The 27,995-nt window shown below is 44.8% G+C and overlaps 1 protein-coding gene across 1 annotated transcript in view; it reads right to left on the reverse strand.

Moving 5' to 3' along the window:
* The window catches only part of DDX10 (DEAD-box helicase 10), a 174,117-nt gene extending 146,335 nt beyond the window's left edge, over window positions 1–27,782 (reverse strand). The window contains exons 1-9 of the mRNA XM_081199358.1: window positions 27,528–27,782; window positions 20,919–20,979; window positions 19,169–19,299; window positions 18,791–18,949; window positions 17,490–17,610; window positions 15,416–15,605; window positions 11,863–11,989; window positions 9,685–9,847; window positions 7,063–7,147 (exon numbers count right to left, since the gene is read on the reverse strand). Coding sequence (XP_081055484.1) covers window positions 7,063–7,147; window positions 9,685–9,847; window positions 11,863–11,989; window positions 15,416–15,605; window positions 17,490–17,610; window positions 18,791–18,949; window positions 19,169–19,299; window positions 20,919–20,979; window positions 27,528–27,710 — 1,220 coding nt within the window. The 5' untranslated portion in view covers window positions 27,711–27,782. The remainder of the gene's footprint in view (window positions 1–7,062; window positions 7,148–9,684; window positions 9,848–11,862; window positions 11,990–15,415; window positions 15,606–17,489; window positions 17,611–18,790; window positions 18,950–19,168; window positions 19,300–20,918; window positions 20,980–27,527) is intronic.
* Window positions 27,783–27,995: the final 213 nt, after the last annotated feature.

Raw genomic sequence — 27,995 nt, forward strand, 5'->3', positions numbered from 1 at the left:
TTGAGTGCAGGAAGCTCCTGCAGCCAACCATAAGCCGCGCCTTGGTTTTCGAACTTTTTCGGGAGTCGAACGGACTCCCGGAACGGATTAAGTTCGAGAACCAATGTACCACTGTACACTGTACAGTGGTACCTCGGGTTAAGAACTTAATTTGTTCTGGAGGTCCGTTCTTAACCTGAAACTGTTCTTAACCTGAAGCACCACTTTAGCTAATGGGGCCTCCTGCTGCCGCTGTGTGACCGCTGCACGATTTCTGTTCCCATCCTGAAGCAAAGTTCTTAACCCGAGGTACTATTTCTGTGTTAGTGGAGTCTGTAACCTGAAGAGTCTGTAACCCGAGGTACCACTGTATATCCAAAGATGGATATTGGACTCTGCAAATGAGGAAAAAGAAGAATCCATCCCATGAGGTTTTGGAGAAGATTAAATGAGAGGCCATGTACTCTTTCCTAAGCTCCCTTCTGAGAACGGCGGGATACAAATGCCAAACACTACTCCTTCAGGAAACGTTCAGGACATTTTCTATTTTAGTCAAGTTTTCACACAGCACTAATAATTTGATTTCAGACTTACAATAGTATCTGTCCATTCTATTTTAATTACTGCAAGCATACAGATTCCTAATTAGGTAAGGTATTTAACTTGGCTTTCGTTCTACGCAGTTATGCACTCTCACGGCTCGCGGAACTTTCTAATTATCTCTAACCTCATTAACGGCTACTAAAACTGTCGATATAATTTTTATGAAGTTTTTGAACGTCTACACCACAACCTCGCTCACTAATTTCTAGTGGATTAAAGAGCCGCAGTCTGGTATTTGGAACATTTAAACTCTGAGGAAGAGGGGCCCCCAGCCCCAGCCCGTGAAAGAAATGAAGAGGTGCAATCCAGACTGCTCAATATTTCAATGACACTTAAGGATGTTTAATATTATTTGGCTTCTGTTGAGCAATTAACCTCTCTGACATCATGCTTTTAACTGAAAACTCATACGCACAGGAAAATATGGAGAGAGGGAAACCAAGCATACTCTCATTTATTTTAGTGTTCATCTTGTCTCAAGCCCTGTCTGGGAAGATTTCAGTTGTGAAGAGTGTCAGTGTTGGAACACAAAGACAGAAAAAAGCCAACAATTGGCCTAGGGTGTGGCAGCAGGCTGCACTGGGCCAAATCTAGGGTTCAGCTGCCAACTCTGAAGCAAGGGGAAATTTACAGAAGAGGTTTTAGCTGTGTCCGTGGTTTGTGTCTAATGAGGGACTGGAGGGGAATACTCTGGTTTATCACCCCTGATTAGTTGCGGACCATGGGGATTTGTTGCACAATCGTTATCAAGTCAACAAAATAAGATCTATGACACTGACTAGTTTGTATTTCAGTCTGCCCATGCAGCTACTGGAACTTAGCTGCTGGCATTCATCGTTTCAAAGCAAAAGTTTCTTCTTCTCTGTAGACCAGTGATGGCAAATTGGCAGCCTCCAGATGTTGTGGGACTACAAACTCCCATGGCAGTCCAACAACATCTGGATGGCCACAGGCACCCCATCCCTGCTGGAATCTTTGTTATAACCTAAGATCCCACCCCCAACCACCCCCTCCAAGCACAGCTTAAACTAATTAAGTCTGTAATTATCCACACCAATTCTATTTAAATATTACAATGTCAATTAGGGCTTTCTCAACCTCCTTACTACCATCCTTTCCCATTGATTTGCTCTGTTCTTCTCAACATCCCATCTAACGAAGCATTTCTACAAATAGCTTGTTTGCTATTTTCATTTAGTTGGTCCTAATTAAAAACATGCTACTGTTATAGATTCCCACCCGGCCACCTAAAAAAATGGGGAAATCGTCAGAACATTGCAGATGCCATGTAGATGACTGCATACAAGACTTAAACATATGTCCATGTATTTCTCTTGCAATACTACACTTGATGTTTGGTAATTGCTTTTAAAATTGTCAATGGAGTTCGTAAATTTAAAAAAGATGGAGAAATACAGTTATCCGAAATTTCTGTCACATTCACACAGATGTTTTAAAATATCTACATATTGAACAGGAGCTGCTGTATGCATGCAAATCAACACTGTGAAGTTGCGATCATATTTTTCGATAGACTGCTTCCTTTAAATGGTTGTGTCCTCAATGCCATTCAGCTCACAAATGCATCAACTCATGTTTGGTGGCCCTTTATCAATCATATGATAAGCGATCCACACCAAAACTGTATCCTGATACATCATTTATGTATATGGAATTACTCATAAGCTATCTTAAGTCAATTAAGTCAATTATACTTTAAATCTTTCTGTGGATGATGAATGATATGTCTTTATATATCAATGTAGATTTGTTTTGATTTTATAAAGCCATGTACTTGTGGATTCTTTGGGGCATGTTTTCCTCTTTTTCTTTCAAATTTTCTTTTACTTTTTGCTGTGAAACAGGGTTTCCTAAACTTGGGTCTCCAGCTGTTTTTCGACTACAATTCCCATTGTACCTGACCACTGGTCCTGCCAGCTACGGATGATGGGAGTCGTAGTCCAAAAAACAGCTGGAGACCAAGGTTTGGGAAACTGCTCTAAAACGTAATGGTATAAGTAATATGTATTGAAACTTGTTTAAAAAAAATATAATAAAGAGAATTTCTTTTTTAAAAAATAGAGCGATTATGCGATATGCTTTCATGGGCTCATCTGTGTGCTTGAATCCACACTTTGTTGTTGTTGTTTAGTCGTTTAGTCGTGTCCGACTCTTCGTGACCCCATGGACCAGAGCACGCCAGGCACTTCTGTCTTCCATTGCCTCCCGCAGTTTGATCAAACTCATGTTGGTAGCTTCGAGAACACTATCCAACCATCTCGTCCTCTGTTGTCCCCTTCTCCTTGTGCCCTCCGTCTTTCCCAACATCAGGGTCTTTTCCAGGGAGTCCTCTCTTCTCATGAGGTGGCCAAAGTACTGGAGCCTCAGCTTCAGGATCTGTCCTTCCAGTGAGCACTCAGGGCTGATTTCCTTCAGAATGGAGAGGTTTGATCTTCTTGCAGTCCATGGGACTCTCAAGAGTCTCCTCCAGCACCATAATTCAAAAGCATCAATTTTTCAGCAATGTGAGGGTCTTAAAAGCTGCAAGGCTTTTTCTTGTATTTGCTGCATGGGGACTAACCAAACTATGTCTCTGGAAATAAAATCTGAAAGTCTCAAATGCACGCCTTTCCATCAAAAGTGTGATACTTACAAAGCTTGTTTGATCCTCTTGTCAACCCATTTCAGACGCAGACACACACACACACACACCCCTACAATCAAAGAACAGCAGCAATCGCACAGCACAGCACAGCAGCATTGCCTGAATATATTTCTCAGTATTTCCTTTCAAATGCAATTCAGAGGTCAGAAACATGAGGTCGAAGGAAATCAAAAGCAGCTTTCTTTGACAGAAGTGGATTCTGTACTACAGGGATGGTGGGAGCTGGGATGGGGAACTGGATTTAGATGACCTCTTCCAACCCCCAGGGCCATTTTGACAGGTGAGAAGTCACCCAACTATAAGTCACCTAACGTCATCAGGACGTCAGGTGAAACACCTTTCTCTGCCTGGGGGTTTCTGAAACCAAAACATTTGTGCAAAGGCCCAGGGGCTCGCAAGCATGGCCAATCAGCTAATCAGTCTGCAAACTGCCACACACCTGATATCAGTCTGGGAACAGCCTCCCAGGCCAAATTAGGACTCAGCCCACTTTTGACTTTACCATTACGAATAATATGGAAGAGGCAGGGGTACTTTTTAAACAACATACTGGAGAATTCGACATTCTACAACTGCCAAAAATCTGCATCTTTTTTATTTTTATTCTGGCTGAGACAATAGTTGGTTGCAAAGTCAATAATTTGTCCCAAGGTCTGATATGTCTGGAATTTTATGGGTATTACTCTGGGTAGGGATTTTTTAGCTGTTGTGACTGCCATCTTGTAAAAGACCCTACATGTCACAGATATTACACAGAAGGATGAAAAAAGAGAATGTATCAGAATATGTCCTGTGATCCTCAGCTGAAAGCTGGTAAAGACATTCAATAAATAAAATAATAAATTAAAATATGTGTTAAATTAATTGTTAAAGAATAATGTGTTAGACTACAATTTTTCTGCAAAGCACTTTGAGCACTGATTTGCTTACGGACATTGTGGTATATAAATAGATTGGCATGGACAAAAATACAGTATCTGACCCAGGGAAGGCATAGGAAGTAAGGCCGATGCCTAAAACATCATGTTAATGGAGAGAGGTCAAGGATCCATCCAGGCCACAATTAATCCATACCTCTTGATTTCATTTCTGGGTTACACAAAGGCATTGGGGGTGGGGGAGGAAAAATCCTCCGAAAGAATTGCCGTTTTGCTGACATTGATGGTAATTCCTCTTTATGGCTTTTCATATTTGCTTCTGACATTTTTATGGTTCTGCTATTTGTGACAGATTGTATGATTTGTTCTGTAACTCTGTGCCTTGTTCCTTCCCGTCATGCCCTTCCATCAAGTAGCCCAGCAGTTTGTCGTTGTTGTTACATGATTAGTTTCAAGCTTCTTTTGTATCACAGGATAAAACTCCCATCATTGCATATAACTCTCATTTGGAATGTCTGGGGCTGATGGGGGATGGTGCAGGTTGGTGTATATATTTATTAGATGAGCTGCGGTTGCAGAGCTCATCTCGCTTTATTGGCCGAGGGAGCCGGCGTACAGCTTCCGGGTCATGTGGCCAGCATGACTAAGCCTCTTCTGGGGAACCAGAGCAGCGCACGGAAACGCCGTTTACCTTCCTGCTGGAGCGGTACCTATTTATCTACTTGCACTTTGATGTGCTTTCAAACTGATAGGTTGGCAGGAGCAGGGACCGAGCAATGGGAGCTCACCCTGTCGCAGGGATTCGAACCGCCGACCTTCTGATCAGCAAGCCCTAGGCTCTGTGGTTTAACCCACAGCGCCACCCGCGTCCCATTATATTTGTACACCACCCTTTATCCGTAGATCTCAGGGCAGTGTACAGAAAAATTATTGCCTGCTTTAAGTGCATTTTTTTAATAGTATTTTTTAAAAGCACCAAAAGATACAGGTCTATAATATGAGCCTCCTAGGACCTTTTGGGTACGATGAGGAAAGAAGCTAGGAATGAATAAATTAAATGCATCAGAGTGTATAAAATATTTCCCAAACGATTATCTGTATTCTTTTGCACAACCCACAATAAATGCCAGGCCAGGTCTGATCTATATCATGTGCTGTTTTGGAGCCCAAGTAACAAGACCATATCTGATACAGATAGACCAATAAATACTGCAGATGTTTGCAGTTTTCGTTGAAAATTTTCCTCTTCTTACAAAATACCCAAAGACATAGTTTAATGATGCCTTTAGAAATTCAATTTCACATCTCTAGCCTAGTTTTCCAAAGTCTCCGGGGAGCCTCTGCTGTCACTCTGCTCTGCTGTCACAAGCACTAGAAGCTTAATAAATTAAATACAAGATTCTCAGTATCCTAACAAGCAACCGCAGAGTGCTTAAAAAACTGCAGCTGCTTATTTATCCCTGCAGACAACCTTCAGGAATAATGTTAACAAAAATAAGAGCCTACGGCTGCAATCCTGTGCCCACTTACTTGTGGACTAAGCTGACACGTGAGTAAGCATTTGGAATATTGCACTGTAAACTGAATCAACTTGTTTTTAATTAGCTGTGAAAGAGCAAACAATGATAAACACAGTATTTATATGCAAACCAGGTACTAATAATAGGCCATCTGAAGGGTCTGGAAACAAGATTCAGGAGCAATATTACTGAAGCTAAGCAGCCGTGAACCTGATCAATAATCCGAACGGCAGGCAACAGTCTCCCTCGCAGGAGCGACATAGGCAGACAATAAATAATTAAAAATCCAGGCGAAAAGTATAGTTTTGCTACTAATGTGCTATATTAAGGTATACGAACATATCAAATTTTCAGCCAAATTTAATATAGAGCAGGGGATTTTGAGACCTGAACGTTGGAATCAGCTGTGCTCCATGAGCTGTGAAAGTTCCTGTAATTTAATCCATGGCTTTAAGAATATACGAACTGCTGGATAGCACAGTTGGTTTGAGCACAGTGCTGACGACGCCAAGGTTGCAGGTTCAATACCCGGAAGGGCCAGCTGCATATTCCTGCATTGCTGAAGGGTGGACTAGATTATTGTTTCCCAAACTTGGGTCTCCAGCTAATTCTGGACTATAATTACCATAATCCATGACCTATGGTCTTGCTAGCTAGGGATGATGGGAGCTGTAGTCCAAAAACAGCGTCCCTTCCAACTCTATGATTCTATGAGAAGAACATCCCTATTGCATCTAGACCAACATCCTGTTATCACAGTGGCTGACCTATAGCATGCCCACAAAAGCAGGACCAACGCACAAGACAACTCTCCACTTGCAATTCCCACCACCTGGTGCTCAGAGGGATATATCGCCTCCAACAGTGAAGGTTCAACACAGGCATTGTGTAGCCTTTCCTCAATAAACTATATAATCTTGGCTGGGGTACTGGGCTAAAAGAGAGACAGAGACATGACATTTAACCTAACCTAAGGGATGTGGGGGTGGCGCTGTGGGTTAAACCACAGAGCCTAGGACTTGCCGATCAGAAGGTCGGCGGTTCGAATCCCCACGACGGGGTGAGCTCCCGTTGCTCGGTCCCTGCTCCTGCCAACCTAGCAGTTCGAAAGCATGAAGTGCAAGTAGATAAATAGGTACTACGCCAGCGGAAAGGTTAGCGGCGTTTCCATGCACTGCTCTGGTTCGCCAGAAGCGGCTTTGTCATGCTGGCCACATGACCCGGAAGCTGTACGCCAGCTCCCTCAGCCAGTAAAGCGAGATGAGCGCCGCAACCCCAGAGTCGTCCGCGACTGGACCTAATGGTCAGGGGTCCCTTTACCTTTACCAAACCTAACCTAACACGGGGCTGGTCATCTTTTCTACAACAATTAACAGTTTTGCTTTCACACAGAATCCCAGAACACTGAAGAACATACCTGGCTGTTCTGCCAACTCTGTGAATGTAAGTATTTGCGTCCTCCGGACAGTCAAACTGAATGACCCAATTCACAGCAGGGAAATCTGCAAAGAAGTGAGGAAGGGACAGGCCTTGAGTTCAGTAAACACTGAAAATCCATCCACAGAAAAAACGGCTGTATAATTTGCTACAAGTTCAGTTCTGCTTTATTGTGCTATATTAGCGGAGACTGTTCAGAGCTGAATCAATCATCTTCATTTATTTGTCAAGATAGGAATAAAATTAATAGCATATTCATTTCCTAAGTAATGACAGTGTAATTTTATACCTGAACATGGACAGGCAGATAATTTGCATGTTTCAAATTCGAAAGCAGTGTTAAATCTTTCACGATTTAAAATGGTGGCTTTCAACACTTCAATAGCCAGGAACCACCTTTCACCCAAATGTGCCACCTGAGACTACTTTTTAATTGTTTACCTTGGGCTGGATTCAAATAATGAGTCCCACTAGTGAAAGTACTTCTCCTGGTGCAATGGGGTTTCCTCTCCTGTCCTCCCCTCACAAGTCTCCTCAGGGATGGGGTTGGAAAACTCCCAGAATAAGGTGAGGGCGTGGAAAGAGAAAATTTTTTCATCAAGCAAGCAAAAATGCTTGCACTGATGCAGCAATCTCCTCAGTGCTATGTTGAATTCCTCCCCTTGCATCTCATTATTGCATTCACCTTTGAAACATGCCTGCCACCATCGTTATTTGCTTTTAAGCATCAGGCTAAAATAGGTAAAGGTAAAGGGACCCCTACCCCTGACCATTAGGTCCAGTCGTGGCCGACTCTGGGGTTACGGCGCTCATTTCGCTTTATTGGCTGAGGGAGCTGGCATACAGCTTCCGGGTCATGTGGCCAGCATGACAAAGCCGCTTCTGGTGAACCAGAGCAGCACACGGAAATGCCGTTTACCTTCCCGCCGGAGCGGTACCTATTTATCTACTTGCACTTTGACGTGCTTTCGAATGGCTAGGTTGGCAGGAGCTGGGACCGAGCAATGGGAGCTCACCCCGTCACGGGGATTCGAACCGCCGACCTTCTGATCAGCAAGTCCTAGGCTCTGTGGTTTAACCCAAAGCACCACCCGCGTCCCATCAGGCTAAAATAGGCGTCACCAAAGTTTTCAGAAGACTGGGTGCATTTTGAATTTTGAGCGAGTGCTGGGGCACCAGTCACAAAATGGCTGCCACGGAGGGGGAGTGGCATAACACAAATGGCTGCCATGGGGAGCATGGCAGAACACAAACTTAAGAGACAACCATTCCTCAACAACCTTATGTTTACTATGGAAAGTCAGCTATGTCCTGCTGATTATGGAGATCGCAGACACAAACACAAACATAGATCCTGTTGCTGTCTAGTGAGAATGGGAAACAATCCTCAGTACCAGGAAAAAATATGCAAGGTTATCTCGCAACTCTCATTTCACAGACATTGTTTAGGAGGTACCAGCACATTTTGCTCTGTACATTTCTTTCTAGCAAACTATAGGCTCTTTTCTTTAGTGCAGTGTTTCCCAACCTTTTTTGGGCAAAGGCACACTTGTTTCATGAAAAAAATCTCGAGGCACACCACCATTACAGCCCCGTGACGTCAGCGCGCAGCGTCACGCCGGGAGGGACGCACGAAAGTGTAAGTTTCAATTTTTTCCCCTCCCCCTTGCCTTCCTTCTGTGCCAACCGCCAAAAAGCCAAGAAAAAAGCCAAGACTTTAGGGCAGCAGGTCGACACGGAAGAAGCTCCTACCTATGGACAGGTGCGACGGCCGTGTCCTCTTCTGCCACACTTGGCAGCCCTGCCTCACGGTCATGACTCCCACCCTGATTTCTCCCCGCAGGTCAAGCGGCACAGGCAGCCCAATCTGTCCAGCCCAGACACAAGCCCCGCTTCCCCACTCTAGATCCTGAATGCGACCAAGTGCTCTGGACTCCCGAGCAGGGTGGGAAAGAGGACTCGCATCTGGTAGCCTCTGGGCTCCTCGCCTGCTCGAGGGATGGCATTGCAGGCAAGCTGCCGGCCGTCGCCATCGCCGCCCCCTCATGCGAGTGGACCTGCCCGGAGTGGTGGGCCGGGGGAGGCTCGCTCTCTGTGGGGATGTGGCCCGCACGCGCAGCCCCGCTTCCTCCTGCCCAGGGCTGAGCTCCTTACCCGCGATCTCGGTCTCGCGCACGCGGATCCCACTTATTCCGAAGCTCGCGCCACTAGCCGGGGCTCTCACACCGTGCCAGGGCGAGGCGGTGCGGCCCACTGACGTCATCGCGGCTCGCCGCCGCCCTCGACTTCCCTGTTCCCTCCCCTCCCTCAGGTCGCCGTGGTTACCGAGGACTGCAAGCTGCTCGGGCGAGCGTGGGGCATTAAGTGGGAGAAGGAAAATTAAAATTAAAACTCGCCTGAAGGCCGCCTCTCCGGATATGAAGCTATCTTTCGAATTTTTTAATTTTTCCCGCGGCACACCAGGCAACGTCTCGCGGCACACTAGTGTGCAACGGAACACCGGTTGGGAAACACTGCTTTAGTTCACAGTCTGAGGCACCTGCCCTTGGAACAGGTAGTTCTGCAACTTTATATAAACGTGGAAGAACCTGAAAGTGCTTACCAAGCCCCCGAGCCGCAAGATCCGTAGCAAAGAGAACTGCCGATTTCTTGCGCACAAAATCAGTGTAGACTTCCATTCTCTTCATCTGCTGCTGCTTGCCATGAAGAGCCAGTATAGGGAGCCCGGGTCGAAGACGGCAGAAGACTCTAAACAAATACTGGACCTAGAAACCAGTAACAATTCAGATTGTAAGTTCTTTGGGGCAGGGACATGTTTTATGCTTATGCTGCTCTATAACGTGGCATGTACAACAATGGGGCGATAGGGCCAAACTGTACATGATGCAGGAGAACCCTGACTCTTCCAGCGTTTAATTTAATTTATTAGCCACAGCAAAGGGCTCTGCATCTGAAAAACGTTAGCCAGGCACTGGGGCTGGGTGGGGAGGGAAGGGTGTTCACGCCCATCCCCACTGACATGTCATTCCTTCCAATCTTATCATCAAAGCTGTGATATCCCTACGCTGGGGGGGGGCAATTTAGAAATAGCAATCGCTATTACTATAAAGTTGCAGCTTAAATAGTTCATTTGTCCTTACTTCAGTTATTCAGTTTGATTAACTAAAATGTTCCAATTGACCAAAAAAGGCACCCCGATCTATCAGGGAGCAGTTTGAATAGAAATCATTTTCATTTTCAAACTCAGCTGTTAAGGTTCCTGAGGAATCCTCCTGCCCTGTTTGCGAACTTCCCACAGCCATCTGGCTGTCCACTGTGAGAACAAAACTCAGGTATAGAAAGGTCTTTGGTATGATGCAGCAGAATTCCTCTCATGTTTTTAACAAATTCCCCAGGCTTTTTAATCACAATCCAGTGTCACGAACAGATTTACAGTTAGGGACATCAGAGATGCTGCGATATTTTTTTTTATACTTTCTTTAAGTTCAACAATATCAGAGGAGGATCCTACCTCTTTGTAATTGCAAAAACAGCAGTATCTTTTTCCAAAACTCTTTCAACCCAGGGGCATTTGGGGTGTGCGTGTGTGTGTGTGTGTGTGTGTGTGTGTGTGTGTGAAACAGCAGATAGGCTGAGTCACGATACCTCCAGAGCAAAGGTCTGTATTTATTGTGAGGAAAGGTTGAGACAAGGAAAGCACCACACGGAAAATGCTGTGGTGAAAAAACCTATCAGTAGAAAGAAGTCAGTAAATGCTTATGCCAAACTCTGCCTGCAGCGGTCACCATTTTATACCTGGCTATGCCCACACAGCACTATTTTCTAACCGGTGGACCTCAGTACAGTGGTACCTCAGTTTAAGAACAGCCCTGTTTACAAACTATTCAGTTTACAAACTCCGCAAAACCAGAAGTAGTGTCGGAGTTTGCGAACTTTACCTCGGTCTAAGAACAGAATCCGAACAGTGGCAGGGCACTGGCAGTGGGAGACCTCATAAGGGAAAGCACGCCTCAGTTTAAGAACGGTTTCGGTTTAAGAACAGACTTCCAAAATGGATTAAGGTTGTAAACTGAGGTACCACCGTAATTCTCAGCTGTCTCAAGTGGGCTATGACAGTAGAAAGTTTGAGAATCCCTGCTGTACCAGTTTGGGATGCATATTTACCATCCCACCTTCTGCTTGTAAATGAACTAGGCCTAAATTTAGATAGGTAGATATAGAGACACACAGAGAGAAACACTGGCTTGAGGACACTTCAGTGTACAGTGGTACCTCAGGTTAAGAACTTAATTCATTCTGGAGGTCCGTTCTTAACCTGAAACTGTTCTTAACCTGAGGTACCACTTTAGCTAATAGGGCCTCCCGCTGCTGCCATGCGATTTCTGTTCTCATCCTGAAGCAAAGTTCTTAACCCAAGGTACTATTTCTGGGTTAGCGGAGTCTATAACCTGAAGCGTATGTAACCCGAAGTACCACTGTAATCTCTAGTAGAACTGCATGTTCAGCTTCAGGACTCAAACAGGAAGACATTTCGCTGGACTTCTGCACAAACCTTTACCCGCTATAGCAAACTTTAAATATCTCCTGTTTTAAAGTATTTATTAACATATTCCCGCTTGCTGGGCACAGGAGAATATCTCACAGGTACTTTAATTTATGATACAAGACCCTTGCCTGAAGTCCTGGCAGGAACAGTATTAACTTGATATTTAAAAAGAAAAGAAAAGGTGAAAGCATTTTTTATAAATGGTTAAGAGATAGAATTATAGATATTCAATACCTCTTTACAGCTTGCAAAAAATACAATACTTTTCTTATTCAGATGACTTCTTAAAAAGGAGTACAACATATTGATTTTCTGGTGCAGTTCACAAACAACGTAGTTCTGTTCCAAAGTTGCTGGAGTACTAAAAAATAATAATAATCACATATTTATCATCATTATTATTGGGCACAATTTATCATCCTGCCTTTCTACCAAATGGTGCACAAGGTGGCCAACACAAGTAGAATATGAAATATGTATGCTTATGTATAAATGTTTGTGTGTGTATATAAACACACATACACAGCCTTATCTATCTCAATCACAACCCATGAATTAACTAAGAACAAAATATAGATAAACAAGGCATGTCATTAAAACCAAAGAACTTAAAACCAAAGAATGTATGTATAGGTCAGCGTACAAATGAAATAAATAATATTAAATCATATAGATCTAGTCATGTGCTGCCTGGGAGTTATAGTCCAAAACACGTGGTGGGCACCAGGATGGAGAAGGCTTGTCTACTCCACCCGGCAGTTGCCTCTTCAGGGTCTGGAACAGAAGTCTTTTCTAGAGATGCTTTTCTAACTGGAAAGGTCAGGGGTTTCCTTCGCACAAATCATACCCTCTCCCACTGATCTCTGGCAGAAAGCATCAATACAACTCACGGCAAACCTATGCAAAGATGCATTCCAATCAGATTGTGCACTGCTGAAATACAAGTGCCTTAAATTAATGTTCCCCCGCCACGCTCAAAACTTATGCAAAATACTTCATTATAGCCTGCCATGGCTGAACCTGAAACCTTAAAAAAAAATCCCCAGTGTTTTATTGAAGATGGCTGTTGCTCTGCCGAAATTGCAGTGATCTGTAATAATTTGATCCAGCCCATTGCTCCGTAAATTACGCATCTGACATCGCTGCCTTGTACTAATCTTGCTCGGAATCCCCACCCCCTCATTCTGGTAAACTGTGAAATACTGTTTCTCAAAGCAGTAATTCCCATTTAAAAATATCCGTGCTTTGTTTTAATGTCCCAAATCAAGCCGCTTGGATTTTTCCGAAGAGTACAGAAGTGTCATCACAAAGGCATTACCGTTTGCTCACCAGAAAAAATAAAATAAAAATCCCTGCAAGAGTGCACATTAAATCAGACTAAGGTTTGACTAGATGACACTCAAGATGATACTTCCAGCTCTACAATTCTGTGAAATCTATGAAAAGCACCTCTTGCTTGTCTGGATGGAGTTTAGAGAGGGGTCTCTGAATGTGTGTAGAAACTAGCCTAGTGTACTGAAGGAAGGCACAAGACTGGGGTTGATCATCATGTGAGCTGCGCACAGGTGGGCTGAAGCGAGCTGCTGACCAGTCCTGTGGAGCCTCCTTTTATTGAGACAAATATGCAAGCCAGGCAGATACATTTTGGGCTGTGACCTTTACACATCTTCCGTCCCGAGATCGAGGGGTAGTACAAAGTTATTTTGGCACCTGTTTCCACCACGTCATTTTCCCCTTGCACAGTGTATGACGAAGGAGACAAAAGGTCTCAGAGACAAAGGTTACAGACAGGACCCCGCTGACTACTGAGGCCGCAAAAGGTCAGACAGAGGGGACGATGTTCCGACAGCTGTGGCTTTGTCTGTGGGGTGGGGTGCCCCGCCCCCCAAGGTCACGCGTGCAGGCAGACTGTGACTGCCTGCTGGTGGGGAGTGTGCTCCCTCTGGATCCCACTCCACGATATCCCTACAGTGTACAATGGTAAAATATACGTTTTTCCACTGCTTTGCAACAGTTCCCCAGGGAGCCTTCAATGTAGGGTTCCCCAGGGTTCAGTTTTATCCCCCCATGCAGTTTAACCCGAGTGGGGTCACCCAGACTTTTGGAGTACATTGTCAGCAATATGCTGATGACAGACGGCTCTATTTCTCCTTTACATCCCACAGGTGTGGCAGTGGAAGCGCTGGACCATTGTCTTGCCTGGATAACAGGCTGGATGAGAGCCAACAAACTGAAGGATAAGACTGAAGCACTCTTTGTGGGCGGTCATGGACTAGAATGGATGGGAGGTGACCTGCTCTTGATGAGGTTACACTCCCACAGGAAGGAGAAGGTATATAGCTTGGGGGTATATAGAATGCCAATCTAGGCCCAACTGCACTGGCCTTCAGTTAGTCTCCAGGTCCATTTCTAAAGTGCTACTTTTGACCTGTAAAGCCTTAAGTGGCTCAGGACCACATGCCTCAAGGACCGCCTCTCCCCTTATGAACTGGCCTGGATGCTTCAATCTTCATGTGCCTCCACGATGAGAGGTCCAGAGGGTGGCAACAAAAGAACAGGCCTTTTCCGCAGTGGCTCCCCGCTTGTGGAATGCTCTCCCCCCAGGGGCTCACCTGGTGCCTTTGTTACCTATCTTTAGGCGTCAAGCAAAAGCACTCCTCTTCTCCCAGGCCTTTGCCTAACTGAGCTATCAGTGGCCTTTTAAATTGGGGAAAGGAACACTGTTTTTGTTTGTTACTATGCTGCATATTTTCATGTTTTTATACTGTAAACCACCCTGTGAACCTCGGGTGAAAGGCAGTAGAGAAATGTAATAAATACAGTGGTACCTTGGGTTAAGAACTTAATTCGTTCTGGAGGTCTGTTCTTAACCTGAAACTGTTGTTAACCTGAAGTACCACTTTAGCTAATGGGGCATCCTGCTGCTGCTATGCCACCACCACACGATTTCTGTTCTCATCCTGAAGCAAAGTTCTTAACCCAAGGTACTATTTCTGGGTTAGCGGAGTCTGTAACCCGAAGCGTCTGTAACCTGAGGTACCACTGTAGCAACAACAATAAATTTGTTGTTCTGCCCATTTTGCCTCTGATCCAAACCACCGCTGTCATGTAGCCCTCAAAAGTCTACACAGGAGGGAATGCAGCCCTCTTACCCCCAAAAAAAAATTGGTTCCCCACCCCTGATTTATTGAAAGTCACGGAACACGGACTGTAGTCCTAAGCATGCATAAACTTAGAAGTATGCATTATTGTTTTCAGCTGCCCGGCTGGTCTTTAATTCAATTACAAACTGAATCCTACATCTTTAAATTTTCTGGTCACCTGTTGAAGCCTTGGTGATGGAGAGAGATGAGTATCAAATCGAGAATTACTTAGGCTGGCTTTTGACAGTCACACAGTTAAGCCAGTTTCATCTATTTTAAATTGGCTATTTTATATACTTACTTCAGCTTACAGCTCCCTGCCGCAGGGCCAAAAGGTTATATATCACAGTGATTTGTAGCACACATAGTACTTAAAATGACAGAACAGGAGTTGAAGCAAAGAATTCTACAACCACACTTCAAGTGACCCAATTAATTTCTCTCTCTCAATCTCTCTCTCTCGTGTGTGTGTGTGTACACGCGCGCACACGCCAACTTCAGTTTTCTAGCCTGTGTTATCCCAAGGTCTCAGGTTGAATAACATGACTCTCCATCCCACCCCTTCCACAAACAGGCACATAATGGAGTAAAACAGAGCTACCCTTTACTTCCTTCGAAGTCTAGATAGAGAAAAATTCTCCTACCTGAACTTTGCCTTCTCATGTACCCAGATATATTCTGGATCTTTCAAGCTCAGCCGGGCCAGGTCCTTCACTGATTTGGTTTGCGTGGCTGAGAAAAGCAGAGTCTGGCGCGTCTCAGGAAGGTTTTCTATGATTGCGTTCATCGTATCAGCAAAACCCATGTCCAGAATTCTGTCAGCTTCATCAAGTACTGGAATGAGAAAGGCCAGCTGGAGGGAATTGGATTTTTTTTCTCCCCCTAAGCTTCTAACCTTCAGACAGAGCGTGAGACTAATTTCCACACTGATAGCAGGGGCTTATCCACATGAAAGGCATCGCTCCAAAATACACACAAGAAGGGATTTGTTGGGGTCAGCCTTCACAGACAGGGCCTTGGAAGGTCACCTAATTGAACGCGCTGCTCAATGCACGATCTACAATGCAGGATGCAAACTACAGCATCCCTGACAGAGAACCGTCCAGCCTCTGTTCAAATATCACTTACAAAAGCTCCCGAGACACGCTCTTCCACTGTTGTATACTTCTGACACCCCAGTCAAGCCTACTTCCACATGTGAGAATTCATTCACATATCATAGCTTTCCTGTGTGCGTGTCTGGAGGCGGTGGGTGGCGGATGGTGGCTAACAGATTGAGGTTGAATCCTGACAAGACAGAAGGACTGTTTTGGGGGGACAGGGGGCGGGCAGGTGCAGATGACTCCCTGGTCCTGAATGGGGGAACTGTGCCCCTGAAGGACCAGGTGCACAGCCTGGGACTCATTTTGGACTCACAGCTGTCCATGGAGGCACAGGTCAATTCTGTGTTCAGTTTCATCTGGTATGCAGGCTGAGGCCCTACCTGCCCATGGACAGTCTCGCCAGAGTGGTGCATGCTCTGGTTACCCCCCACTTGGAATACTGCAATGCACTCTACGTGGGGCTACCTTTGAAGGTGACCCGGAAACTACAACTAATTCAGAATGCGGCAGCTAGACTGGTGACTGGGAGTGGCCGCTGAGACCATACAACACTGGTCCTGAAAGACCTACATTGGCTCCCTGTAATTTTCCGAAGACAATTTAAAGTGTTGGTGCTGACCTTTAAAGCCCTAAACGGCCTTGGCCCAGTATACCTGAAGGAGCGTCTCCACCCCCATCGTTCAGCCCGGACACTGAGGTCCAGCTCCAAGGTCCTTCTGGCAGTTCCCTCACTGCAAGAAGTGAGGTTAAAGGGAACCAGACAGAGGGCCTTCTCGGCAGTGGCGCCCGCCCTGTGGAACACCCTCCTATCAGATGTCAAGGATATAAACAACTATCTGAGTTTTAGAAGACATCTGAAGGTTACCCTGTTTAGGGAAGTTTTTAATGTTTGATGCTTTATTGTGTTTTTAATATTCTGTTGGGAGCCGCCGAGAGTGGCTGGGGAAACCCAGCCAGATGGACAGGGTATAAATAATAAATTAATTATTATTATAATATTCCAAGAGCTCTAAGTATGTGTGTGCCTGCCTAGACCAAGAACTTAAGGTTACCTGTTCCCAGGGTGGGGAATCTTACAGCAGCCTGACCTATTGTTATGCTGCTTTTATTGAAGTTGTTCATTTTGTGTGTATTCTAAAACGACAGACCAACTCTGACACGCTGGTAAAAAAGAGGACTACAAAAGCAATAAATAAAATGGGACTAGCTTATCCAAGTGCACTGAACCATATCTGTGCACCGAGTACTGATTTAGTCTTCTTGCCTGCTCACCTCTCCACTGCCCACCAACCAAACACTTTTTCAGTGTTTAATGTATTTATTTGCAATGCATTTAGTAGACGTCCTGTCTGCGGATCAACAAAAATGGAACCAAATAATGGAGAACAAACAGGTTCTTCCCATTCACTTCCAATTCATGGAAAGGCTTTGTATGTTACAAAGATCAAGCACTGAAGCTACAAACCCCAGTTCATCCTCTGCGTGCTTTAATGGAGCTTCAGTTCTGGGCAGTGGCTTCCACTGCAAGCATTTTGGGCCATTTACAGATTTCAGATTAAGCCTATTCAGTAAAAGCAAAAAATAGATAGAAAATAGATTGCAGCATTTCACTTACTCAACATCTGCAGATTGCAGGCATGGAAATATGATGTTTCGTCCATGTGCTGTAAAAGCCGTCCCGGAGTACATATCAGTATGTTTATATTGTGGATTCTTTCCGATTCTTGTTTCAGGTCCTGAAATATCAGACAGGTTTGAGGGCATGATTTCAGAATATACGGTTATGACGCAGGGAGCTCCTCTCCAAGCCCATTCAGGTGCAGCAGATCACACTGAGAGCCAGTGTAGTGTAGTGGTTAGAAGCGATAGACTCGTAATCTGGGGAACCGGGTTCGCATCTCCGCTCCTCCACATGCAGCTGCTGGGTGACCTTGGGCTAGTCACACTTCTCTGAAGTCTCTCAGCCCCACTCACCTCACAGAGTGTTTGTTTTGAGAAAGGAAGGGGAAGGAGAATGTTAGCCGCTTTGAGACTCCTTCGGGTAGTGATAAAGCGGGATATCAAATCCAAATTCTTCTCTTCTTCATCACAGTAAGATCTGGCCATCCACACACACACACCCCTGAGCTATTTCAAACTGTGTGTCTTGTGGCACACAGAAAAACTCTATCTACACGACAAGCCACAACTCAGAGCCACCTTTAGAGATGTAGCAGCCTCTAACTAACAATGCAAGGAAGAAAATTTCTCTGTGCTTTATTTTTCCATTTCACAAGCCCGTAAGTAACTGGGAATGAATGCCAATTGCAAATAGATTATTAGGCAAGAGTGGCAGCTTCAAAACGCTTCAGTTTGTTTAAGTACAAGTAAATGAACATGTTTAGGTCGTTCTCTAAGGCATCCAAGTTTTCCGACACAGACTGAACTTTTCAAATTCAGAGTTTTCCAGTAAAACCAAATCACTGCCTCTACTTAGGACATTTTCAGTGACTCCATCAAAGCTTGCTTACATGCATCAAGACTCTGTGGGACATCCATCATCCAGAGGGACACCAAAATCAGAATCACAGCATACTCAGGGAAGCCTGTGACAACTCACTTCACTGGGACAGCTTTCAATGGGAAATACATGCCATTATGGTGGAAAATCAATACAGAGCTTTCTTGAAAGGCTGTACATTTCAGTCAGCACATGGGCCATGCTTTTTAAATGGAGGTATGTATGTGCCAATGCTTCCTTGGAACCCATTTCCTTGGAAATATGTCGCACCAGGTTCTAATAAAATTATTTCCCAGTCACTTAGTACAACATCCCAGTATAATTTTCAAACCATAAGCAATCCTTATGGGTTAGATAGAGGGAGCGGGGGGGGGGAGATCCTGTATTTATTTATTTTTTAAAAGGAAGGAACAAACCTTTCCACCAATGATAAGGCCGGCTGAGAACTCGTGATTCTTCCCCACCTTACGCAGAACCTCAAACGTTTGGTATGCCAACTCTCGGGTCGGCGATATGATCAGAACTCCCAGTCCATCCATGGGAGTCCACTGTTGACGGTATAAGATTTCCAGAGCCTGGACAGCGACAAAAATGCCAGTTAGAAGCCCTATAAATTTCACTCAGCGATTTTTTTTTTTTAAGGGGAAAAGGAAAACCAGGGCTGCAATGCCCATAGTCACTGGCCAAGCTCACTGGAGCTGATGGGATTGGGCAGTCCACAACAACCAAAGGGCGTCATATTGGCTGCCCCTGGGCCTACAGTAGAATATGAAATTATGAGATACGTTACTTACAGGTACAATGAAAGCCAACGTTTTGCCAGATCCAGTCTTCGCAGCTCCCAATACGTCTTTACCTTGCAAGGCCAAACCTATGGTCTGCCTCTGGATTTCAGTCACCATGCGATACTGAGCTTCCTGCAGTCCTGGTGTGAGGAAGACCATATATATATATCAACCTGCTTGGACTCAACCATTCACCAGGAGGGAGGGAGAGAAACTCTCATGTTAAAAGCATGTGAGAGTCCAGTGGTGGTGGTATGTGACCTAGTGCTGCCACCACTGACTGCATTCAGCCGCTGTGAGAAGTAGGCCTACACATGTACTAATACTGCTCTTCTGTGAAAGGAGGACGCTCTGGTTCACCTAAAGCCTACGCCCCCCCCCCCCAGCTCTGAAATGGAGAAGCCCAATGTACACAGCTATAGGACCATTCTCACAATTGCTGATGGGGTTCAGGGGCTAGTCCGCAAGCCCTTGGTGGTTCTCAAAGGGTGAGGCGCACCACACTGATGTGAAAGGAGAGGATGGCAAGTGTGGCAGGAAGATTCAAGGACAATCAAAGAAACGTTAAAACATTTCAGCAGAGTATTGTATTCAAATCAAAATATTTCTTAATTTTCAGAATACGGGTAGATGCAGTAGGAGAGCAAGAGTGTCAAGTGATCCTGAGGCCAATCCTAGTTGTGATTTTTGTTTGTTTGTTTTCCAGTGCATTTATTATAATTTGGTGTGGTGCAAGATAATGAAGGGGACCAGAGAAAGAAGTTTGAGGACCACTGCCCTAGCTTGTTATTTTAACACAAGGGTAGCCGACATGGTTGCCTCCAGATGTTGTGGACTACAACTCCCATTGCTCCTGGCTGCGGATCATGAGTGTTACAATCCACAACATCTGAAAGGTACTTCAATCTCTATCCAACATGTGAGAAGGTTCATCTGAACTTCCCATCCTCCAATTACCTGAGATGATTAGAGAATAATCTCTTAACAACTAAGGCAAGGGATGTTTTATAAGCTGAAAAAAGAACAGAGAGGTGGGTGGCTGCAGTTTCGGAGTTTCAGCGTGTTAAAAATAACTGAAGGGCATGCATACTGGTAAATATTTATGTGAACTGCTTTGCAAGCCTGTGTATGAAATATGGCTAGAGTCGAAGGCAAAGAACATTCACTAGATCTTGCACATCGTTCACCATGTGTAATCAATGTGCAAGGGCCCAATTCACCCCATATATGCACCTTAGATGTGTGCATTTGTCACACATGGCAAACTCCACATGGGATTCTTGCAAGGCCCTACACCGGGGGGTGGGAAACTGGATCTGTCCAGTTGTCCAACTGGATCTCTCCACATGCAGTTGATCCTCGTCACTTTGAGGCAGCGGTATCACTCAAAGTTATTAACGAGTTAAGAATATTAGAGCAGAATATATAATTATATGAAGTTGACACGTACCCTAGGACACCAAATAAGGGTATCACACGTTAGGAAAACTGTTGGAAAAGCAATACATAGTTGGAAAGCAACAGTTAAGGTATTGCTGGGCAGGTGGTGATTCGTTGGATAATATGCTTTCTTCAACCAGCTAATCATGCAGGCTTGTACATAACTGCTGCCAGGTTACTTATAGGCAAGTAAAAAAAACCACCACTATGCAACTAAGAAGGGAACATTTATAAAATATTTTTGGGAACAGAAAATGCCTGGCATAAGTTTGTAGGCTAATAACTGCCATAGAGGTTCTTGCTAAAGTATTGTGCTTACCTTTCAGTGTTTTCTTAGATAATGGAAAATCCGAAAATCTTACAACCTCATTTGCATTTATCTGAAAATAAGCAAAGAAAAGTGAAATCTGAAAGGATCTCGTTTAGATTATTAAACAAGAGGATCTGTCAACTCAGTCCCTTCCCAAATTTCTTAATTACACAGAATTAGCTGCCGTGAGAGAGATTCTCACATCAGAGTTGAAAAAAAAGAGTTGTTGGTTTGTCACAGTTTATTTGGGAACAAGCAGCCTGCTAGTGGCACACTGCACAACCACCGCTCCCCTGAAACAAGGGGAAGGCACAAACCAAGACGTCGCAATTAAGCGTGGCTTTCCATGTCAGTCAAACCCAACACCTGGTTTGTTGCTCCTTAATAAACTAGGGATCACTAGCAATCTTAGTCTGCAGTGGTTTTCGACTTCCTGATTCTTAGGCCAGGCCACAATTGCAGTTCCCTACTTAATGGCTATGGGACGCGGGTGGCGCTGTGGGTTAAACCACAGAGCCTAGGGCTCGCCAATCAGAAAGTCGGCGGTTCAAATCCCTGCGATGGGGTGAGCTCCTGTTGCTCGGTCCCTGCTCCTGCCAACCTAGCAGTTCGAAAGCACGTCAAAGTGCAAGTAGATAAATAGGTACCAAGATAGGTACCACTCTGGCGGGAAGGTAAACGACATTTCTGTGCGCTGCTCTGGTTCACCAGAAGCGGCTTAGTCATGCTGGCCACATGACCCGGAAGCTGTACGCCGGCTCCCTCGGTCAATAAAGTGAGATGAGCACCGCAACCCCAGTCGTCCACGACTGGACCTAACGGTCAGGGGTCCCTTTACCTTTTACTTAATGGATGTGTAGCAACACTTGGAAATGTAAGGCCAACATCTCGGGGGGGGGGGGGATATAGCAATCATAAGGAATACTGTATAGCTCTTGCCTTGTTCCCAGAGGCCACCTGTTCCTGGCTTGTACATACAACCCAGACATCTCACTTAATCAAAGCCATCATCTAAATATACCTACAGTAACTGCATCCAACTCTAATATTCACAGCTTCCCTGAAAGTAATTAGATGAGAGGGTGCACGTCTTATGTGTGATTTTTTAAATATGAAGAGGAAGCGATGCCATCGCCACATTTTTCAACCTGCTACTTCCCTCCCCCAAAATGAGGCGTCTAATTTGCATTAGGAGTCTATCTGCAGAGATTTTTTTAAAGCTGATTACAGACCTGCCTCGCTTAGAACTCTTGACGCGCACATCTATATCTTCATTACAAATTTGCCTAATCATTTCTACTCTTGGGATATATATATATATATATATATATATATATATATATATATATATATAAAGCGGCTGCTGTTTTTGCACTCCACAGGTTTCTCTCAGCACTGCTCATGATGCCACAGTTTCAAAACTGTATTATTACCATGCAGAGCAATCATCAAAATGGAAATTAGTCACATAGCTTTCATTTCAGTGGGAGCTTTTTTTAAAAAAAAAAGTCTGTCTCAAAAAAAAGAGAGGCGCTGGATTAAGGGAAGGGACGTTTCAGAACCATTGGCTGAGAACGTACTGGCTTCAATAACTTTATACATGAAGAGTAGTGGAAACTAGATCTTAAAACTTAAAATCTACAGCTTGTTATTTAATAAGAGAGAACTTTATGAAAATGCAATACAGTGGTACCTCAGATTAAGTACTTAATTCGTTCTGGAGGTCCGTTCTTAACCTGAAACTGTTCTTAACCTGAAGCACCACTTTAGCTAATGGGGCCTCCTGCTGCTGCCGCGCCACCGGAGCACGATTTCTGTTCTCATCCTGAAGCAAAGTTCTTAACCTGAAGCACTATTTCTGGGTTAGCGGAGTCTGTAGCCTGAAGCGTATGTAACCTGAAGCGTGTGTAAGCCGAGGTACCACTGTACAGGTGATATTTGACCCCTGTAAAGCTGGCAAAAATCAATAAAACCCATAATAATAAGTGTTGGGGATGCAAAAATCAAGCAGGAACCTTCTACCATATGTGGTGGGCATGCCAAGAGATAAAGAAATTCTGGGACATGACCTATGAGGAATTGAAAAAATTATTAAGAACCACATTTTACAAAAAAACCCGAAGCATTTCTTCTGGGAATTTCGACAAACAATTTCCCTAAAGATAAAATAGGACTATGCTACATCAGCAGCAAGAGTATTGGTGGCTAAATATTGGAAGGAGGAACACCCACCCACCAAAGAGGAATGGTTGTGTAAGCTAAGTGAGTACTTGGAACTTGCAAAGCTGACAGATATAATAAGAGACAAGTTAAATAAGACAGTTAAGAAAGAATGGGAGTACCTAAATAAATATCTGATGAGTCAAGGTTCAGCAGTGTAGTTCTGGTTGTGTCTAGAATAACCCTGCAAAGGTAAAAAGCTCCCTGATACCAAGATGAGGGATGTAGCAAAATACAGATAAGTTGGTTTTTAATTAGGAATAATGAACTGTCGTGAGACTGACGGAAGTCCAAAGAGCAAAAGAATATGAAAAATGAAATACCTAAGAAGTGTCAGCTTCTTAGGAAAATATATGATATGTAAAAGGTAACTGTTTAAAGTGTATGTATTTGGTTTGCAAAGTCTTAGTTTAATAATGAATGAATTAAAGCTGTTCAATCTATTATTTTTTCTTACCTTCATTAAGATTTAATTGTATTAGTTTACGTAATTTATTTAGATTTCTGCTTTTCTTCTTTCTTTTTATTTTCTTTTTTTGCTCTTTGTAACCTTTTTAAATCGCTTTTCTTCTCTTCACATTTAAAAGTTTTGATTTGTATGTATTTGCAATATAACTCAGTAATTAAAAAAAAACTTAATGTACTGGTATTTGAAATGACAGTAGCAGTAATTCATGGTAAACATAGGGTACTTTGAGCACATCAGCAGCCTCCCATGAAAAAAAGATTGGGAAAAGATTTGTGGTCTGTACAGCAACAAGCTAAGAACTTTATTAAAAAACCAGATTTTTCATTTTAAGATTGAGCTAAATTAAATATTGTGTTGGTTGTGGTGTTTTGAGAGTTTTGTTACTGAACGATTTTGTTCGCTGCTGCAGCTATATGCTGTATTTTTATTTGTTTTATGGTGCAGAATTGTATTTTAATGCTTTCAGCGTTACTGGAAGCTGCCCAGAGAACTCTTGTTATTGGTCAAAACAGTAATAAGTACAGTGGTACCTCTGGATGCGAACGGGATCCGTTCCGGAGCCCCGTTCGCATCCTGAAGCAAACGTAAGACGCAACTGCACGTCTGCGCGAGCCGCGTTTCGCCTCTTCTGCGCGTGAGCATGATGTCATTTTGAGCGTCTGCGCATGCGGCAAAACCTGGAAGTAACGGGCTTCGTTACTTCCGGGTTGCCGCAGAGCGCAACCTGAAAATATTCATCCCGAAGCTACTTCAACCCGAGGTATGACTGTAAATAAGGTAAATAAATAAATAAAATCACTGTAAAAGGGAACCAGCAAGCATGGGGAGCCAGCAAACAGGCTTTCTATCATGCACACAGGACAGGAAAAGAGAGAACCAGGTGCACATGACACGGCAGCAAAATCTCCTTCCTAGAGGAAAAGCCCAGCTCCATCCACTTCACATGCTACAGGTAGGAGAGATCTGTAGTTGAAAGAGAGGAAAGTGTAGGAGGACCCATGGATCACATTATTGTTATTGTTATTATTGAGAGCCAGTGTGGTGTAGTGGTTAAGAGCGGTAGTCTCGTAATCTGGGGAACCGGGTTCGCGTCTCCGCTCCTCCACATGCAGCTGCTAGGTGACCTTGGGACAGTCACACTTCTCTGAAGTCTCTCAGCCCCACTCACCTCACAGAGTGTTTGTTGTGGGGGAGGAAGGGAAAGGAGAATGTTAGCCGCTTTGAGACTCCTGAAGGGGAGTGATAAAGTGGGATATCAAATCCAAACTATTCTTCTTCTTCTTCTTCTTCTTCTTCTTATTATTATTATTATTAGCTGAGGCTGCTGAACAGACTCTTGGGCTGCGGTATTGCTTAGAGGGTTTTGTTAGTGTGGGTTGTTGCTGTTAAAAGATATTGTTTGTATTTATAGTACGATTTATGTTGTTCAATTTGGTGGTATAGTTTATTGATGTGTTATTATTGTTTATGACTACTTTCGTTATATTTTGAATTATGTTTTTTCCCCATGTAGTAAATTGCCTCAAGCATGCCTTTAACTACAGAAAGGTGACATACAAATAAAATAATTTATTGATTGAAACATAGGTTTCGTGGGGGAGGGGATTCCACCCCACATCACACCAGCAAATGAGACAAACAAGAGGGGGGGGGAATATATTAGATACAACCCTGTGCTTTAGATTTTGCTCACGTGTTATAGAAGTCTGGCCACTACTGTTAAACACTAACACCTTTCACAAAGAAATTGCACAACTGTATTTGTTCCAAGTTTTTGCTTGTGTACATAGACCTTCTTGGTTCGCAGCACAAAGGCATGCAAGCCCAAGGAACACCGAGTGCTCTATCACATTTTTATATTATTGCACCCAACTCCAATCTCCCGCTACGCAAGAGTCCAGGGGTTCCAGGCACCTAACAATATTTTATTTATTTATACCCTGCCCATCTGACTGGGTTTCCCCAGCAGTGCCAAGCAGTGTTAGAAACTGAGATATGAAAGCTAGGAGCTAAACAGAACCTTAAGCCTAGGTTAGGGCGCAACAATGGAATGTCTAGGTGCACTTTTTAATAACAGGATTACAAAGCTGAAAAATGAATGAACTGCAGCTAAAATATGTTCATTTTTCACATGGTCTAGTCCAGGGGTCTGCAACCCGCGGCTCCGGAGCCGCATGTGGCTCTTTTACACCTTTGTCGCGGCTCCGGGGCGGATACTAGCGAGGGGAGGAGGCGCATTGTGCGCCCCGACACTCCCCACTGTGGCGGGCGCTGCACTGGCTGTGACATCGCATGGGGGCGATGCGTGCGTTAGTCACGCACCGTCCCGACGTCACCTTCCCGCCCACTGTCAGATCGGACATTAAGGTAAGAAACAATATATGCAGTGTTATATTTGTTTTAAATGTCGCAATGGTTTTGCGGCTCCCAGGTTTTTTTTTCCTTCGGAAACAGGTCCAAGTGGCTCTTTTTGTCTTAAAAGTTGCAGATCCCTGGTCTAGTCTTTCTCCTGCCTACCCCCTTAACATTCTTAAGAGGGTCTATTCTCCTGTCTTCAGAGAGCAGCTGGGAGTGGGGAGGCAGAAAAAGGTTCTCCTTTCCTTCCACTTTGCAGTTTTAATCTGAAATCTTAAGCGCAGTACTGCACCCAAAGCTCAGAAACTGCTCGCGCTAATGAAATTCCCTGCTGCAAAACGCGCCTAGAATAACGGGAGTTTCAAACACTGGTACCAATCAGTACCCCAAAAAAACTAATGTATGTGATCCAATCTGTATTTCTACTTGCGTAATAGGAACTACACTCCATCCTTCCGCACCCTCATCTGAAACAAGGCAGGGGAACCCCAAGGAAGACCTTTTCCAACCCTCTACACTTCATGTCATCGGACATCCTGTTATGAGTCCACCTCCCAATGGAGGCAAGCCAGCACTAGATGCCCTCCCCAGGGAGGTCTGCCTGGCCCCCAACATCAGCATATGCCTTCCAGTAACTGCTAAAATGTGGCTTTTTACATTTCTATTGCTGTTGGTGGAGGAGCGTTTATTGGCTACTGGTCCCCCCGCCCCCTCTGTCTTCTGGAACACTTAAAACATTTCAGTGTGTTATAAAAGGTAAAGGGACCCCTGACCATTAGGTCCAGTCGCGGACGACTCTGGGGTTGCGGCGCTCATGTCGCTTTATTGGCCAAGGGAGCCGGCGTACAGCTTCCGGGTCATGTGGCCAGCATGACTAAGCCGCTTCTGGCGCACCAGAGCAGCACATGGAAATGCCGTTTACCTTCCCGCCGGAGCGGTACCTATTTATCTACTTGCACTTTGATGTGCTTTCGAACTGCTAGGTTGAAAGGAGCAGGGAACGAGCAACAGGAGCTCACCTCGTCGCGGGGATTCGAACTGCCGACCTTCCGATCGGCAAGTCCTAGGCTCTGTGGTTGAACCCACAGTGCCACCCGCTTTGTCTTCTGGAACACTTAAAACATTTCAGTGTGTTATATTAGTATCAAAATAATTTTATTTGCAGAATATGGATAGATGTCTTTTTTCCAAATCAAGTTGTTGTTTTTCGTCCCCCAATGCATTTTTTATCAATAAAAAAAATAATCAGCGAGCAAATTTTTATTCTTAAAGTGTGGCCCGGGGGGGGCAGTTTGAGAACCACTCCAAAACACATTTGGAGCAAGCCCCCTCCTTCCCCCAAAGGTTCCTGGGTGCTGTAGTTCCTGAACACCGCGAGGGATAAACTACAGCGGCCAGAATCCTTTGAAGGAAGGGGTGCGCTTTCAAAGCACCCTGCGCGCCCAGCTGCCTTCTCTCGCGGCTCAGCCCATTCGTCCATCTAGCTCCGTACTGCTTGCACTGACTGGCAGCGCCTCTCCAGGGGTCTCTCCCAGCTCTACTGGGGATGGAACCGGGGGGTTTTCTGCTCTTACCTGCGAGTAACTCTGCTGCAGCCTGGCGATGCCTTCCTTCTCCACCTCCCAAGCGGGGCGCTTCTGCTTTTGGCGCTGCTGGCGCAGCCGGTCCTTGCGCTTGGCGTAGTTCTTTTTCCAGCGCTCGAAGTTGCGCACCGGGTCCGCGCTGGGCCCACCGAAGGTCCCCCGGCTTTTCTCCATCCCGCCTCGGAAACAGCCGGCGTGGGGAAAAGACGGCAAACACGCTTCCCGGCAGCCTAACGCGCGCGGCGGCCGGAGGAGGAGCCGGGCGCACGGAGAGCGCGTCAGCCTCACTATCTCCGCCCCACGGGAAGGGAAAGCCCAACCCCTCCGCGGGCGGGAGAGGAGCCTGCCCTACGGGAAGATCCTCCCCGCAGATCCCCAGATCTGCGAGGGAATCTGCCCCGCGTGGCCTTAATGCATCCTTTGATTCGTCCATTGATTTCAATGCGGCTATTGTTTAGT

The sequence above is a fragment of the Podarcis bocagei genome (assembly GCF_964188305.1).
Source record: "Podarcis bocagei genome assembly, chromosome: 6".
In the NCBI taxonomy this organism is placed as follows: Eukaryota; Metazoa; Chordata; class Lepidosauria; order Squamata; family Lacertidae; genus Podarcis; species Podarcis bocagei.